The sequence below is a fragment of the Solenopsis invicta genome, chromosome 5, assembly GCF_016802725.1.
Source record: "Solenopsis invicta isolate M01_SB chromosome 5, UNIL_Sinv_3.0, whole genome shotgun sequence".
Lineage (NCBI taxonomy): Eukaryota > Metazoa > Arthropoda > Insecta > Hymenoptera > Formicidae > Solenopsis > Solenopsis invicta.
The window spans coordinates 7,024,945-7,043,973 of record NC_052668.1 but is presented as its reverse complement, the minus strand read 5'-3'; the positions used below and the strand labels follow the sequence as shown (position 1 = coordinate 7,043,973).

At 37.3% G+C, this 19,029-nt stretch overlaps 3 protein-coding genes and 1 pseudogene across 13 annotated transcripts in view; 3 read left to right on the top strand and 1 right to left on the bottom strand.

The window, feature by feature from the left end:
• Positions 1–19,029, top strand: part of LOC105199486 (bone morphogenetic protein 1) — an 899,375-nt gene that overhangs the window by 5,558 nt on the left and 874,788 nt on the right. The gene's annotated exons all lie outside the window — the stretch shown is intronic.
• On the top strand, positions 505–1,784 carry LOC113004737 (annotated as a pseudogene).
• On the bottom strand, positions 2,578–3,529 carry LOC113005962 (E3 ubiquitin-protein ligase HUWE1; the record flags this gene model as incomplete). Its single annotated transcript, XM_039450105.1, is given in 5 exon segments — positions 2,578–2,774; positions 2,884–3,057; positions 3,059–3,072; positions 3,144–3,310; positions 3,400–3,529. Coding segments are annotated over 5 exon segments (588 nt in total), but the record flags the coding sequence as incomplete, so codon positions are not given.
• LOC113005531 lies at positions 13,866–15,526 on the top strand. Its single transcript, XM_026141238.2, has 2 exons — positions 13,866–14,510; positions 15,090–15,526. Exons 1-2 carry the CDS (start codon positions 14,203–14,205, stop codon positions 15,175–15,177), a joined length of 396 nt encoding a protein of 131 aa, XP_025997023.1. The 5' UTR covers positions 13,866–14,202; the 3' UTR covers positions 15,178–15,526.

The following is a 19,029-nucleotide window of genomic DNA, read 5'->3' as shown; positions in this document are numbered from 1 at the left end:
TTCTTGGCCAGACCACCAGTTGAGAAAAGCTGGAACTATTGAAGGTATATTATTTTAAAGTATGCGGCTCTTTATATTTTATTACAATATTTATCTATTGCATTATTTCTTAAAAGGATATGAAGACTGGTTTATCAGAAGAAGGGAAAGCTACCTTACTCATGAAAATGTTTTTGGAAGAAGGGAAGCCAGATCCTGTCACATAGAGGATAAAATATTCGTTGCACCACCGAACTTATGACAAGTGATTTATTTATTCCAATTATGTTTGCACCCATTGCTTGTGCGACAGCATTGAAAATATTACATTCTCCATGGAGGTAAAAAATGACTATTTCAGTGTAATCTTTAGCTTTATATATGTATATATAAATTTTTTCCATAACAATAACTGTATTACGTCCATTTGGTATTAAATCTCGCACATTGTTGACGCCAAATTAATTCACCTAAAAACAACGCATGTATTAAGTTAGAAAAAAAAAAAAAATATATATATTTTTTTCTAACTTAATACATGCGTTGTTTCTAGGTGAATTAATTTGGCGTCAACAATGTGCGAAATTTAATACCAAATGGACGTAATACAGTTATTGTTATGGAAAAGACCAAACTCGAATATATTAGGCTCATGTGTCAAATGAAAATGACTGGAGCAATTTGTAAGCAGTAAGTAAATTTTCCAAAATTAAGTAGAAAGATATTGTTTGTTTTAACTATTTGTTTAATTACGTTTTCACGTTCTACGTTATTTTTATATTTTAAATCTTCCTAACTACAGGTCTATTCTTGGAAGGATTTTATGATATTATGCTTAAACGACCAATTTTCATATTTAATGAACAAGAACTTGAACTATTGATCGGTGGCTTGCTTACTGTAAATATCTTAAAGGAGGATTTTAAAGCAAATATTGAGTATCATAAATACACTGCTACGTCTGTATAGGTACATTTTGATATTTTGTATTAGCTCAAGTTTGAAAGACTTGAATTATACCATCTTTTTTCCACTCACAGATTTAATGGTTCTGGTGCATTGCGAGGTTTTAATCAAGCGGATTGTTCGAAGTTCTTACAATTCATCACTGGTACATCTAAAGTGCCGTTACAAAGTTTTGCTGCGTTAGAAGGCATGAACGGAAGACAAAAGTTCCAAATTCACAGAGAAGACAAGTTGACAGACAGGCTTTTATTTGCACATATTTGGTTAATAAATGAAAAAAGAAATTGTTTTAATACCTTGTCATATGTGTGTATAAGTTAAAATTAAATTGATATAAAATTACAAGACTAAAATTGTATTTTTTAATTGCAGTTTCAACTGGATTTGCCAATGTACGACACGTATGATAAACTCTGAACAAATCTACTCAAGGCGACTTACGAATGCACCAAAGAATTTGGATTTGCATAAGCTTACCAGAATTTGCTCCTGTACAATTTCGATTTCATGCGTTCAATCGATGATATTCTAGAGACCAAACTTATGGTTGGATCTTTACAGCCAGTGATAACATTCCGGACGTGCAATGGCCTATTGCTTGCAAAATTTTTAACGTACTTACAAAATTGTTATACGCAATGCTATATGTAAAACTATCTTGTGAACGTAGCGAATCACAGTGCTCTAATTGCTATAATATGTATTATTACACTTATACGACTTTATAAATACGAAATATATATTTTCATTTTATCATACACATTAACTCTCATGTAATTAATGGACAATAATTTATTCGTTAATATATACGCTAATAAATACGCTGATTTTAAAATGCAGTATATTACATTTCTTTTCATCCTTTTTATTTCTTACAATAAATTAATTAACTATTACAGTTATGTATATGAATCTTATCTTTAAAAGAAATCGGAGCTACCTTGTGCATCAAAGTGACTTTGGAAGAAGAGAAGCAAGATCCTGCAAACACAAATATTAAATTACATGGTTCCTATTTATGAATCATGTATGATGAATTAATAGGTAGAAAATGATAATCTTTTTTTAAAGATTTATTCTTTATTTATAAAAATGTAACTGTCAAAAAATTCAAATGCATGTATAATTCAATGTATATTTTATAATTTTTTTTTAATTTATCAAAATAGAGCTTATAATTAAATAGACGTTAATTACTTCAATAACACATCAATGGATTAATGTTAGTATTATTACTAAATAGATTATTAATATCTATTTAATCTATAAATCTTTAAAAAAAGATTATCATTTTCTACCTATTTAGTTAATTAATTTATTGTAAGAAATAAAAACGATGAAAAGAAATGTAATATACTGCATTTTAAAATCAGCGTATTTATTAGCGTATATATTAACGAATAAATTATTGTCCATTAGTTACATGAGAGTTAATGTGTATGATAAAATGAAAATATGTATTTCGTATTTATAAAGTCGTATAAGTGTAATAATACATATTATAGCAATTAGAGCACTGTGATTCGCTACGTTCACAAGATAGTTTTACATATAGCATTGCGTATAACTATTTTTGTAAGTACGTTAAAAATTTTGCAAGCAATAGGCCATTGCACGTCCGGAATGTTACCACTGGCTGTAAAGATCCAACCATAAGTTTGGTATCTAGAATATCATCGATTGAACGCATGAAATCGAAATTGTACAGGAGCAAATTCTGGTAAGCTTATGCAAATCCAAATTCTTTGGTGCATTCGTAAGTCGCCTTGAGTAGATTTGTTCAGAGTTTATCATACGTCTCGTACACTGGCAAATCCAGTTGATTGAAACTGCAATTAAAAAATACAATTTTAGTCTTGTAATTTTATATCAATTTAATTTTAACTTATACACACATATGACAAGGTATTAAAACAATTTCTTTTTTCATATATTTACCAAATATGTGCAAATGAAAGCCTGTCTGTCAACTTGTCTTCTATGTGAATTTGGAACTTTTGTATGCCGTTCATGCCTTCTAACGCAGCGAAACCTTGTAACGGCACTTTAGATGTACCAGTGATGAATTGTAAGAACTTCGAACAATCCGCTTGATTAAAACCTCGCAATGCACCAGAACCATTGAATCTGTGAGTGGAAAAAAGATGGTATAATTCAAGACTTTCAAACTAGAGCTAATACAAAATATCAAAACGTACCTATAAAAACGTAGCAGTGTATTTATGATACTCAATATTTGCTTTAAGATCCTCCTTTAAGATATTTACAGTAGGCAAGCCACTGATCAATAGTTCAAGTTCTTGTTCATTAAATATGAAAATTGGTCGTTTAAGCATAATATCATAAAATCCTTCCAAGAATAGACCTGTAGTTAGAAAGATTTAAAATATAAAAATAAAGTAGAATGTGAAAACGTAATTAAACAAATAGTTAAAGCAAACAATATCTTTCTACTTAATTTTGGAAAATTTACTTACTGCTTATAAATTGCTCCAGTCATTTTCATTTGACACATGAGCCTAATATATTCAAGTTTGGTCTTTTCCGTAACAATAACTGTATTACGTCCATTTGGTATTAAATCTCGTACATTGTTGACGCCAAATTAATTCACCTAGAAACAACGCATGTATTAAGTTAGGAAAAAAAAAAAAAAATATATATATATATATATATATATATATATATATATATATATATATATAAAGCTAAAGATTACACTGAAATAATCATTTTTTACCTCCATGGAGAATGTAATATTTTCAATGCTGTCGCACAAGCAATGGGTGCAAACATAATTGGAATAAATAAATCACTTGTCATAAGTTCGGTGGTGCAACGAATATTTTATCCTTTATGTGACAGGATCTGGCTTCCCTTCTTCCAAAGACATTTTCGTGAGTAAGGTAGCTTTCCTTTCTTCTAACCAGTCTTCATATCCTTTTAAGAAATAATGCAATAGATAAATATTATAATAAAATATTAAGAGCCGCATACTTTAAAATAATATTACCTTCAATAGTTCCAGCTTTTCTCAACTGGTGATCTGTCTGGCCAAGAACTCGCCAATAAATCAAGAATTTGAATATCAAATTCATTCTTCGTCACTTTACCATCCATCTGTTTCAAAATGTTGCGTGCTTGTTGCATCAATGGACCAGAATTAAAGTGATACCTATGCAAATAATAAATTATATATTTATTACAAAATTTTTCTTACGTCTTACGTAATTAAACTAAAATCTTATTTACCTTTCTTTCAATATCATCCTTGTGTCTTCTACTTCTTCTAAAAATAAGAAAAAGTTAGCTTTAATTAATAAATAACACATTTTCCGTATCGACTTTGGTCTAATTGAGCTTTATAAATTCGTTGTTACAACAACGATGATCTGAGATGCTTAGATGTAGTTAAATAAATTATAATTATAACTGTAACAAATATTTAAAATTTTAATTTTTTATATTTATTGTAGTTATAATTTATTTAACTACATCTAAGCATCTCAGCTCATCGTTGCTGTAATGACGAATATATAAAGCTCAATTAGACCAAAGCCAATCCTATACGAAAAATGTGCGAATATTTTTTTATAAACTCTATTTGAAAAATATTTGCGAGTATACTTATCTTATATTTCCTCCAAGGTGCCCAAATGTTCTTTGTGACACCTTGTATATCAACGTTTGACATTTCGCGCTAACCTCCACAATTGCAGTCGTTCTCATCTCTCGTTATAGTTGCGCGTTGAGAAATGGATCTAAAAAAAAGTGTCGCAACTATAATGAAAGCGACTGTACACGCACACGCACACGCACACGCATTTGTATCCAATATATTACATTTACAGATAATTTTTGGAAATATCATCTTTAACACTGCTCAAATAAATCAAACATTGTGTAACTTGTATGTCATATTTTTTACAAAAAGCATAATATCATGCAGTCACATATCTGCGTTATTTTTAAAATCATTATAATGTGTAGAAATACACCTTAGGGATATCACTTCCACGAAAAATGTAGTCAATATTATCTGTTAAAATAATATTTTATTAATACAAAAGAAAAACGAATAACAAGTTTGATGAAAAGAAATAAATTTAATTAAGTAAATTACAATAATTGCAGTACATAGGGACAGCATTTCATATTTAAGAAAACAATGCACAGTACAAAAGCTAAGGTTTGTTTAAATAAACTATAAAATAGTACACAAGTTTATTGATAACCAGATAAATTGTCACTTAGAACAGTATTTTTCTTATCAAACTTTATCAAAAACATTTATTAATTTTTAAAAGAATGTTCCATTTAATCATTAAGAGTATATCTTTAAGGCCTTAATACAGTATCTCGATAAAGTAACGATGAAAATAATTATTCAAATCATTACTATTACCGACAAAATGTAACTCGTTATCATTACGAATTATGAAATGTAACGCCGTTACTCATTTGTTACTAAAAAAGTAATTATAATGGTAATAACGTTACGAGTAACGTGTTACTTCCTAATTCTGGACAAGAACATGTGAATATCAAAGAATATTGAGAAAAAAGAAAATAAAAAAGAAGAATATCGAAAGAAAAGAAAAAGAATATCGAATAATTACCAAATATTTGGTTTAATTCGTTGAATATTTGTTGTGACTCTATAATAAATTTACTTATTATATTCATTATTAAAAATTTCAAAATTTTCAAAAATTGTTTTAATCCCGCAGTCTGCTAAATACTAATTGCCAACGTTTACGCGTGCAGTCTGTAGCAGTTTGACACCATAGAAAATGAAATACTTCGAGAACATGAAACTGGAAAACAAACAATCGCAACCAGCATTATCAATGATTTGACTGCGCAATCACAATTTTTAAAAATTTTTGATCGTCTCTAGCAAGAGACGAAAAGTGCTATTACTGTGGAGTGCCTCAAAGTCCTTTAAAAAAACTTACAAATATTTGCATAATTTTTATAATAATCAAACTACGCATATATATTTCTTAATTAAATAGTAACAAATAAATAATATTGTAATAATATTTAAATGCATATCTAATTAACGAAAACGTTGTCGCCAAATTTACTGTTAACATAATACATGTCGAAATTTTTGAGATAAAACAAGATCTTTGGGTTCAAGATCAAGACAAGAGTATACATGTCGAGTTTTTTTTCAAGACTAGACAAGATTTCAGAAAATCCTAGAAATGCCGCAAGACACGACAAGACGAGATTTCGGAAAATCGCATCTTACGACATTCCTAGGATTAACTGTAACCATGATTTTGGTTCGGAGAATGTCAAGATTCTGGACAATGATTCTGATCATGATTTTGGACTTTTTACATAAGCAATTAATCTCAGAATTGCTATCAATATGCAAAGTATTGCATACTAATATTGAATCAACATCTTAGCAACATTGAATCGCAAGATTGCGAATGTTGCAGCAACATTGCTAATTATTGATTTATTATTGAGGAAACATTGCAGTAACATCTAATGTCTCTTGAATCAATATCTTACAGACATTGCAATTTAACATTTATTCAATATTGATTTAACATCTATTCAACATATAAGAAAATTTCTTTAAAATATCCATGTTAATATTATATCATTAGATCACGTAATTCTAATGACCAAAGCAATATTTTTATAACATTTCAAAAAACATTTTTGCAATAAAAAAAATTTTTCTAACACAGATTTTTTTTGAAAATTTTGAAACGGTTATTCAACCAAGTCGTAATCGCACCAAACGTTAATTGCTTGACTTCTGTGACTTCTGCGAACTGATTCCTAGTGATGATCTATGAACACTTTGTGTACATGTATATCACTGATAAATCAGGTCAATATACGTGAAGTGAGAAGATGAAAATATAATTAAAGAATATTACATAAACATGTATAAAATTACTGTTTTTTACTGATTTTTACAAATGCGGAACAACATCTAAAAAATAACTGTTATTGTTTAAATAAGAATACAACTAAAAGAAAGTCAATATAATATAGTAATTAAATTAGTATAAAAGTAGTTATAAGTTAAACAAATAGTATGAAACAAGGCCAATAAGACGAGCAAAAATTAAGGTGTTATTATAATCTATTTTTACATTTAGTCAAAATGATGACATACGTTACAACTCAACAGAGTCTTCTTCAGTGTGATATTATAGCTTTACATTAACAATGCATTTTAACATTAGTGTTCGTTTAAATCAAACAAAATCAATTTACGATATTATAGTATTTACAACAGTAACGCATTCTAAACGATAGTGTTCGTTTAAAACAAACACAATTAATTTACAATAATAATAAACGAAGAAGTTAAAAATCTGACATGCTCGTTGATGTTATGCTGTTTTCCAAACGCGACCGAATCGTGTCCAGTAGCTCGACATCCACTTGCCTCTCACAAGGGGAAGATCCGACAATGATCTCGCCGATTTTAATAAAATTTTACGGGTAGCATTCACTCATACCTTTATTGTAGTAAAGCCGTTCGTTGCACAACTTAGGCATTCTCGAAAAAATGAATTAAATATTTCCAACATCCTATAATCCCTACCGTAAAAGTCGTATGTGATGAAATCATATAGGATCATATATGATATTGTCACATGTGTTTTTGGGATGCGATCGCATGTGCATAATATACGATTCATATATTTATCGCATACGAAAAAAAGCGCAAAGTTTTTTTGAAATATCTACATAAATATGTATTATATTACACCACATAATTCCAATGAGCAACACAATATTTTTATAATATTTTAAAAAACAATTTTTGCAAAAAAATCCATTTTTAGGAATTTTTTTCGGAAATTACCGAGCGGTCATCCATCCAAATCGCGACCCCGGTGAACGTTGCTTAACTTCGAAGATCGCTGCGAACTGATCCCTCATGATGACCTGTGAACACTTTATGCTGATATGCGTATGTAACTGATAAATCAGGTCAATATACGTTATCGAAAAAATGAAATATGTATAATTGGCCCGCGCGACGGACGGTCGCGATCGCGGAAGTGCGCGGTGCAGCGGACAGTTTCGCGATACGCGAGAGCGGTCGATGGTAGAGACCTAAGCGGTCTCTCCCTGCGGAGTGTTGTCACCCTGTGGGGAACAGGTTTGCGGAATGAGCCGGAGGACGGCGTCAAGCATTCCCGACGACGGTGCTGGTCTCAAGAATCCCCGAGAACGGAATTGCGGGACGGACGGTTCCTATTGGCCGAGAATACCCAGCCGCGGAAACGACGAGTATTCCCGTTGCGGACGGGATCGGCTGAGTATTCCCAGCCGTTAGGACCGACGAGTATACCCGTCGCGAGAAAGTTAGAACGAGAATGCCCGTTCCCGAGGAAGTGCTTGAGAATGCCCAAGCTAAGGAGCGTCGAGAATACCCGGCGCAGGAGCGGAGTAGGTTTGAGATCGGTGGCTCGGAGCGATCTGATTTCGGCTGCCCGATGCCGGCTTATATAGCGGTCCGCGCGGTCGCAAGTACCAATCAGTGCGCGCGGTTGGGCCGGCCGGAGTAGGAACGCTTGCCGAACGCGGCGCGCGGCATGGTAGCGCGCGATTGCGGCAAGCTTAGCTGAGCGCGTGCACGTGCTCGGTCTTACGTGTTGCGTTCGGTGTTCGGACCGGAGTGGTGGCGCGGCGGAGGGACGTAACGTTACACCACTTCCCCCTCTCGGAAGTGGCGAACTTTGGCCACTATGCAGGATACTCCTGCTCGGAATCGGTTGGGTCGGCTTGGTCCCCCTCGTTATCGGTGGTCTCGGTGCGTTCGGAATCGCTTTCTTCTTCCGGGTCGGTGTCTTCGGTGTATTCAGTACTGCCCTCCTCTTCCTGATCGGTGGGATCGGTTTCCGGGCTGTTTCGGTCCGGCTTCAGGTCCTGCACATGTATTCCACGGTGCCATTTGTCGGTTGCGTCTCTCAGGTCTACAATTACTGGAGAGAGAATTTTGCGCACTTCCATGGGCGCACTTCTTGTACTTTGGTGCCAACTTTGCGTTGAAAGCGTCTTCTTTTCTGGATAATGGGTGTTCGCGCTTCCAGACGAGGTCTCCAACCGCAGGTTTCCAGGCACGGCGTCGGAGGTTGTAGTACTTCTCCTGTCGGTTGAACGCACGGGCCAAATTGGTCCGTACCAGCTCGTAAGCGTCCCTTAGTTGGCGGTGCGTGGTGTCCGATGCGGCGGCAGGTGCATTCTGGCGATGGTGCTCGCGGGGTGGCTCCGACAATTCTCGCCCGTTATTGAGGTAGACTGGGCTATACCCGGTGGCCTCGTGTTGTGCCGTATTATAGGCGAATTGCAAGGCTGTGAGGTGTTGGTCCCGGTGGTTTTGTCCGACAAATTGCGATACCATGGTCTTGATGGTTTTGTTGGTGCGCTCCACTGGGTTACAATGGGGAGCGTAGGCGGGTGTAGTGCGGTGCTGGATCCCAAATTCCCTGCACAGTTGTTTCATCTGTCCCGAGATGAATTGCCGGCCATTATCGGAGATTATGTTTGCGGGGCATCCGTGGCGGTAGACAATTTTGTCTAACAGGTGCTGGGCTGTTGCAGAGGCGGTGGCACGGCGCAGCGGACTAAGTTCCACACACTTCGTGAACCGGTCTTGCATCACAAGCATCCAAGTGTGTCCGCGTGGTGACCGTGGTAGTGGTTCCACCAGGTCGACGGTTACTTGTTCCCACGGAGTTTCCACGTGGGTGGTGTGGAGAGTGCCGGCCGGTCTTGCGAGCTCTTATGCGCCAAACAGCTGGGGCATGAGCGCACATAGCGGGCCACGTCGGCAAACATTCGAGGCCAGTAGTATTTTCTGGCGGCTCGTGCGATGGTTTTCGCTATGCCCAGATGTCCGGCCGTGGGTACGTTGTGCATTTGGTGCAGGATGGTGGCCCGGTCCTTCCTCGGTATGCACGCCTTCCACTGTTCGTCCGCCGGTTTCTCGTGGAAATTGGTGGAATGCAGGATGTGCCGGAATAGCTTCCCCCGTCGGATTTCATATTCTGGGAAATCCGAGGGGCGGTCCCGCACGCGGCGCAACTGGCGTCTGTACCAGGTGCATAGGACGGGTCGGCGGGCGCTACTTACCGCCGGTAGACGTGAGAGGGCGTCGGCTACTTTGTTTAATTGATCCTTGCGGTATTTGACGTCGAAATGAAATTGTTGTAACTCGAGTGCCCATCGTCCGAGGCGTCCCGCGGGGGAGTCAAGGCGGCGCAGCCACTGGAGAGCCTGGTGATCGGTGACCACGGTGAACTCATAGCCCTCCAGATAGCCACGCATGTGTCGGATCCCCCACACGACGGCCAGGCACTCGAGCTCGGTCGCACTGTAATTCTTTTCGGCTTTATTGAGGGATCGACTAGCATAGGCGATTACGCGTTCGCCCTCCTCAAAGTATTGCGACAATACCGCGCCGAGTCCGTCGGTGCTTGCGTCAGTTTGCAGGAAGAACCTGCGTGAAAAATCCGGGCAGGCGAGCGTGGGGGATGAGGTGAGAGAGTGTTTCAGGGTACGGAAAGCGTTTTCCTCGTCCTCCCCCCATTGCCAGGTGGCGTTTTTACGGGTCAGGCGGGTGAGAGGCGCGGCGACGGTCGCGAAATCGGGTGTGAATCGTCGGTACCACGATGCCAGGCCGAATTGGCGTACCTGTCGGACGTTCGTGGGCGCTGGCCACTGCGTTACGGCGCGTATCTTGTCGGGGTCTGTTCGAATTCCTTGTCGGTCGACTACATGTCTCAAGTATTTCAGGTTGTTCACGCAGAACCGACACTTCTCAGGGTTGAGCTTCAGTCGGGCTTCCCGTAGGCGTTGGAATACTTCCGCTAGGTGTTGTAGGTGCTCGGTAAAGGTCGCGCTTACGATGATTATGTCGTCGAGGTAGGCAAACACGTTTGATTCTAACTCCGGACCCAACACGGTATCGAGCAGCCGCTGGAAGGTGGCCGGGGCTGAATGCAGCCCAAACGGCATGACCGTGAATTGCATGAGTTCCCGGCCCGGGACGGTGAACGCGGTCACGGGTGACAGGGGCACTTGCCAATATCCTTGTTGGAGGTCGAGGGTCGATAGGAACTGGGCACCTCGTAATTTGTTCAGGGTGGCGGTGATGTGAGGCAGGGGACACGCGTCGCGTTCCGTAACCTCGTTTACCTTGCGAAAGTCTATACAAAAACGCGGCTTGCCGTCCCTTTTCCTTACTATAACGACGGGGGAGCTCCATGCGCTGGTGGACGGTTCGATAACGTCGGCTGTTTCCATGGCTCGTACTTCGTCGTCAATAATTTGCTGCATTGCTGGGTTACGCGGTCGGTATCGTTGCTTGATCGATACATCGGTCTTTATGCGGATCACGTGGGTAGCTCGGTCGGTCGGTCCCCGCACGGTGTCAAACTTTGGAAGCTCTGAGTCGAGGAAGACTCGAAGTTCCCGTTCCTCCTGCGGGGTGCGGTGGACAATGCCGGTAGCAATCGTGTACGCGGGTCGTGTGGGAGTCCCACCGAGCGTGATAGTGGCCGGGGGGGATCGTTATCCCCAGTCGGGCCCACAAGTCGGTGCCAATTAGCATCGGGCTCTCCAGCGTCGGTAGGATGTGAAAACGGTGGCGTAGCCGCTGCCCCGGAACTCGTATCGGGATGTTGACCCGTCCGAGAGTGGTGGCGGTGGTACCATCTGCCAGGCTAATTGTTTCTTCTCGTGCCACTGGCCGGATCCTCATAGGTTGGATTAGCTCTGCGGTGGCCGCGTTGATCATGGAGATCTCGGACCCGGTGTCTAGTAGCGCGGTGATGCGGTGGGACTCCACTCGGACCTGCAGGTGCGGTCGTGGCTGGTATCTTAGCTGGATGCGGGCCGGGAGTCGGAATCGCTTGCCCCGGCCATTGCGGCGTTTCCCGGTCGCGGATGGCAATCTTTGGTTAGCACACCATCCTTTCCACACTGGGAGCAGAATTTTTTCGGCGGTCGTCAGCAGTTGAAGCGATCGTGGCCCCGTTGCTTGCACCGCCAGCGAGCATGGGCGCGGTCGTACGGTGCGTCGGTGGCGGCGGCACTAACTTTTCGCTTGTCGGCCCTATTTTCGGCCTCTTGTGCCTTTGTAATCTCTTCGTATTCCGCCGCTTGTTCGGCTAGACTGGCCAGGTCGGTGGTCTCGTCCAGTTGCACATAGAGTTTATATTCGGCGCGCAGATTTTCGTAGAGGCGATCCACTTTTTCGGCTTGAGTGAAGCCTCCGGTGCAACGCATCATTGTTAACATCGCTGTTGCGTATTGGGCGTAGGGTTCCTTCGCTTGTTGGCGTCGCTCTTGAATCTCTCTGGTCAGTTTAGCCTGTTCGGCGAGGCAAGTAATGGTGACGTACGGCACTCAGGAAGTCCTGCCACGTTTCCCAGTCCTCTCTTTCGTTCCTATACCAGGCGAGCGCGTTTCCTCGCAGGAGTTCGGGAAGTCCGGCCTTCATTTGCGCGTCACTAAAGAGGTACTCTTGTTGGAGTTCGGTTACACGCTCGAGAAATGACAAAGGGTCCGTCAAAGTGACAACCCCATTTGCGAATTTGGTTCATGGTTTTGGCGTACATGTTGTCGGTTGTGACTCCTGATAGAAAGGGGTTTGCGGCCCCGACTTCTGATTCGTTAAGCGGTTCGACCTGTCCGGGCATCGTGAAGAAACGTTGTATTACTCGGTGGCGGATTTCGTCTACCGTACCGGTGGTCTCGATTTGGTAGGTTCGGGCCAAAACCTCGAGCTGTTCTTTCCGTAAGCTGGTTACCTAATTGGTCAGCGACATTTATTCGTGGATACGGTCACGGATTGTTTTCTCTCTCTTTTCGGTTTAATACGGTCACAGTTTATTGGAGAAAAAAAAAAAAAAAACGGTCACGGTCTATCGGTAGAAACGGTCACGGTGTATCGGAAAAAGAACCACACACGTAAGCGAACGGTCATCGGAAAAACGGTCCCTGTTCGGGCGCCATGTAACGCTGGTAGTTTCTCAGTGTCGGTTACGGAATTTAGGTTCAGGATCGGTTGCTCGGATGTACTCGCCGGATGTCCGGGTTCGTGTCAAATGATAACGCCGTGGTTTGGTAGTGGAAACGAAATAGTTTAAATATATTTTGCTATGGTTTAGTACAAAAGAATCATAAGGTCCCGATATCGTTATCGGATAATACTGAACTCCACGAATAGTATTACGGCACTGGAGTGCTTAATTGTGCGGTCGTCGGCCCGCGTGAAACTAAGAGAACGGTCACAATGTATTCGCGGCGTACTTAATATCTAAACACTTAGAAGAAACGGATTTTAGAAACTCTGGAAACAGACGGACACGTGTTATGCGCTATGCGCTCGGAGGTAGCAATCGGGATTGCTCGGTTAAACAATCATCGGTTCCGCGGACAAGAAAATATAATTCGCGGTGTCACTTAATATTAAAGAACGGACTCGGATAATTATAGCAACAGACGGACAGGTATTATGCGCCAGGCGCTCGGAAGCAATGATCGGAGTTGCCGTGAAGCGGCTAACTTAACTTACGGTTAAACGGGCCGTGATTGGCCCGCGCGACGGACGGTCGCGATCGCGGAATCGGCAGTGCGCGGTGCAGCGGACAGTTCCGCGATACGCGAGAGCGATCGACGGTAGAGACCTAAGCGGTCTCTCCCTGCGGAGTGTTGTCACCCCGTATGGAACAGGTTTGCGGAATGAGCCGGAGGATGACGTCGAGCATTCCCGACGACGGTGCTGGTCTCGAGAATCCCCGAGAACAGAATTGCGGGACGGACGGTTCCTATTGGCCGAGAATACCCAACCGCGGAAACGACGAGTATTCCCGTCGCGGACGGAGGATGGGATCGGCCGAGTATTCCCAGCCGTTAGGACCGACGAGTATGCCCGTCGCGAGAAAGTTAGAACGAGAATTCCCGTTCCCGAGGAAGTGCTTGAGAATGCCCAAGCTAAGGAGCGTAGAGAATACCCGGCGCAGGAGCGGAGTAGGTTTGAGATCGGTGGCTCGGAGCGATCTGATTTCGGCTGCCCGATGCCTGCTTATATTGGCGATGCAAAGATCTCACTAGCGCTTCACATGGAGATACTGCGAACTAACGCTAGTCAGACACCAGTAACACAGTATAAGTAGAACACTAAGCATTATTTTTTATACAAAAATATTAAACTTATTTATGGAATAGTTATTTCCATTTATGGAATAGTTTATCAAAATGTTATCTGTGCTTGATGTAATGAACACATGTAAAGATTATGTAAGACCTTTAAGAGAAGGTGAAGATCTTTATAAAAATGGCTTGCTGATTTGTGCTGGAATAACAAAGAAAAATGGATCAATTGTGGAATGTCAAGGTTTAGCAACCCAAGTTTCACATGTTCATGAGCATCCACATATAATTAATGTAAAAATTGACTCAAACAAAACTGCTGGTGAACGTATAATAGAAGGAAAATGTTCCTGTATTGCAGGAGAGTCTGCCAAATGCAAACATTACATCGCATTATTGCTTCATCTCAGTAGGTGAATAGATTTATGATTAGTTTTTTATTTTAAATCGTAAAGAAGATAATTCAAAGACGAGCTGTTATAAAGTGAAAAAAATATATTTAATTAAAAATACAACAATTAGGTACATTTTGACTTAACCTATAACAGTCATCATCAGATAAATATATTGAATTATAATTCACATGTGAATCAACACGAATACAAAATTAAAGTATACAGCGGTAAGTTGGTTTTTAGAGTATTGTTGTTCCATAAATAAAAAAGTTATAAATCCAAATTTGAAATCAAAGTTATACCGACACATGTGTTTAACATTAATGATTTTTGATTATTATATTTCTGTCATTGTATTTGTGACATACTTTATTAATTATAATTTGATCTATTAGGTTGATGATAATAATATATATTGTTTTAAGTATTTCTAATTAAATATATTTTTTTTACTTTACAACAGCTTGTTTTTGATCTATCTTTTTTATGATCCTATTATTCGTTTAGATAAACGAGCATATTAATTTATTTTTTTAAATTTTGATTAATATATTATTTTAGTTTATATTTTACAACATTTTATTTTCTTAATTGTAGAACTAACGAGGATGATCTCGATGATTTAAGTTGCACAGATATAGAACAACAATGGGGAAAGCTTGACATCGTATCAAAAAGAATATGAGGCACGACGAGTTTTAGAATTGTGCCATATCAATAATCAACGAGATATATATGCCACTCATATACCAGAGATTACATCGGAATTGGAAGAGAAATGGAAAAATATTTTAATACGTTGCAAGTCTCTATAATATTGAATTTCTTTTGAATTATTTACTTTTTATGTTACTTCATGTTAGCAAATTGTTAATATGAAATACTAGAAGTTAACAAAAACTTAATTGAAGATGATTCCCAATTAATGAATTGGTTTCTTGGTTTATAAAGCTTGACATGAAAATAAACTGAATATATATATATATATATATATATATATATATATATATATATATATATTAATTACAAAAAAAGTTGTAGACAAAGATAAAAGATAAAAGATCATTGATGAATTTATAATGCGTAGGTTTGGAAAATAATCTACGATATCTTGTGACAACTATAATATATGTCACTTGAATTTTCAGCTGCTCCGTTAAGTGAATACTCAATATTTTTTAGCAGATTAAGAATGAGTTGCAGTAATCTTGTACATACAGAAGATAAAAATAATAGATCAACTAATCAACAGATAGAAAAACCAAATATTATACGGAAAATCCTAACTTTTAAATCATGAAGAGTTTTTAGTCACTTAAAATATCTTACAGACATTAAACTTTCATTATGTGAATATGAAGTATTACAATTCTATAAAAATCATATAGAATTAACTTTGGACGAAAGTATTCACCTTGCTTTGAAAACAATTCAAGGAAGCGATAATTGGAACATAGAACGTAAAAAAAGGATTACCGGGAGCAAGGCATATAATTTATTTACTTATTATTTCAACAAAAATTGTAACTGGGACAGAAAATATAATCAAGTATTTCACAATGAATTTAGTGGAAATGAAGCTACAATTCATGGTTTACATTGTGAAGGACCTGGTAAACAAAAGTATGTTGATGAAACAAATTCAGAGCTTATTGAAACTGGACTTTTAATTCGACATGAAATTCCATGGTTGGGATACAGTCCTGATGGCATTGTGATGAATAATAGACTGGAACCTGCCATTTTGTTAGAGCTCAAAAGTCCAAAAGAAGGCAAACGTTTGGATGCAAATGATTTCATTGTCATGCATGCAGTAAAATTTTTCGATGCTAATGGTAAATTACGTAAAAAATGTGCACATTATGGTCAAATTCAGCTTGGAATGCTTTTATTAGGAATAGATTATACTGATTATGTAAACTATTCTTTATTTGGACATAATTATATTTACGAGCGTGTCTCTTTTGACTTAGATTTTGTACGTAATATGACTGAAATATTATGTTCGGTATATTTTGAAAAAATTTTACCAAGAATTATGCAAAATTTCAATGATAATAATAATAATAGTATTTAATAATAATTATTAATAATTATATAAATATTGGACTTAATAACTTTTTAAAATTTTTTATCATTACTATAATTAAGTAATATAAAATTAAAAATTATTATATTAAAAAAAAAATTTATTTCGTTAAATTAATTTACAAATATTTGTCTGTATTGAGTACTGGTGCGCTTAGATTTACAAATTATTTTTAAAATAATTAGTACATGTTTGATGCGTGATACCAAATAACACAGCCAGGGCTGAGAAGGATAAATTTTGTTTTAACTTTACAAAGGCTAAGATTACTCTGTTTTTCAAATCCATTTCTTTTCTTTTGCTAACATTATTTATTTCTAAATCAGAAACACTCAACAATACCATCCAACAATTCAAATGAATGTAATCCCGTAAAAGTATTCAATTTTACTTGATCAGTTAGCATATCAATGAGCACAATTTTTTTTAATGTTGTAATAGAATTATTGAGAGGTATATGCAGAGGTATAAATACTTGAATTCCTTTATCTGCATAACTTGGAACCTCTTCAACCTTTTCAGCATGATCAACAAAATATGTATTAACGTTACTGTTTTCTGAGTGCACAATATCATTTTTAATTATATCGTCGTTATTTTTATTTGTATCAGTTAACCTGAAAGGTTTATCTCTAAAAATGTAAAAAATGTGATTTTAAAAAATAGAATAAAAAATATATAATTTTTAATAGTACTATCATTAATAATATTATAATATTAATAATATGTATTAATATTATACGCATAAAAATTTTATACTTATTTCGTTTTCTAAGACGTTGCTCTCAAGCTTCTTTTTTTTCTCTCTGAGGAGATGTTTCTCGTTTATCGTACAGTCTAATGGGAATTTTCTGCGAAGGAACAACATTTGGTTTTAAATAATGCCGTTTTTTATTACCTGTAAAAATTAAAATATATTGTGATTATAGTTTGTCTTTTCCAACGGGTTATAGGTAATTTTACATGTATTAATAAAATTACATAATAAGAAATAATTCAGTAATTAAAAATATTTTCCACTATTTGTAAACATATCATATGACTTATTGCAGAAAATAATATACCTTGGAAAAAAAAATCTTTTAATAAAAAATGTTCCGAACAAACACGCATACTTGCGGATGATTGTTTTCCCATTTTTAATGCAATCTCCCATTGTTTATTCAGCTTGTCATCTTTCGGAAAATGATGAAAACTGATACCCTCTTTTTTATAATTACGGCATTGTGCCACGCAACAATATGTTGTATTTCTTTTTAATTTAATTTTATTATTCTCCATTATGAGTTATACACTTTATTTCAAAGTGTCTGACTAGCAATGCTTCTACCCATTGCCACCAGGAGCGCCACAGGAAAATCTTTGCATCGCCAATAGCGGTCCGCGCGGTCGCAAGTACCAATCAGCGCGCGCGGTTGGGCCGGCCGGAGTAGGAACGCTTGCCGAACGCGGTGCGCGGCACGCATGGTAGCGCGTAGGTTCATGAATGAAGAAAACTCGATTTATATCCTAATGAGCAGACAATATTTGTTAAATGTTTTTTAATAAAAATATTTTCATATTTAATTTAATTATTGTATTATATTAACATATATTTTTTAAAGTAGTAAATCGATATTTTAACCGTTACTATATCAATACAAATTGAACAAGAATGCCTTTAACGGTCGCAGCTAGATCTTCGTGCTTGTATTGTTTGTATGATTTTTATATACTTTATTCAAATCTTTTCAATTTAGAACTGTGTTATGACTGAAAATTAATTCGGCACGCTGTTCATTGAATTTGAGTAAAGTATATAAAAATCACACAAATAATACAAGTACAAAGATTTAGCTGCGACCGTTGAAGGCATTCTTGTTTAATTTGTATATATTTTTTAGTTGCATTCTTATTTAAACAAATAACAAAAGTTATTTTAGATGCTATTTCGCATTTGTGAAAATAGTAAAAGAACTATTTTATTAACTAATAAAATTAATAATAATTTTATATATTGTATGTTAAATATAAATTATGCTTTAATTATACATATTTCATTTTTTTTATAACATATATTGACCTGATTTATCAGTTATATACGCATAAAGTGTTCACAGGTCATCACGAGGGATCAGTTTGCAGCGATCTTGGAAGTCAAGCAACGTTCACCGGGGTCGCGACTTGGATGGGTGATCGCTTGGGAATTTCCGAAAAAAATTCCTAAGAATGGATTTTTTTGCAAAAATTGTTTTTTAAAATATTATAAAAATATTGTGTTGCTCATTGGAATTATGTGGTGTAATATAATACATATTTATGTAGATATTTCAAAAAAACTTTGCGCTTTTTTTCGTATGCGATAAATATATGAATCGTATATTATGCACATGCGATCGCATCCCAAAAACACATGTGACAATATCATATACGATCGTATATGATTTCATCACATACGACTTTTATGGT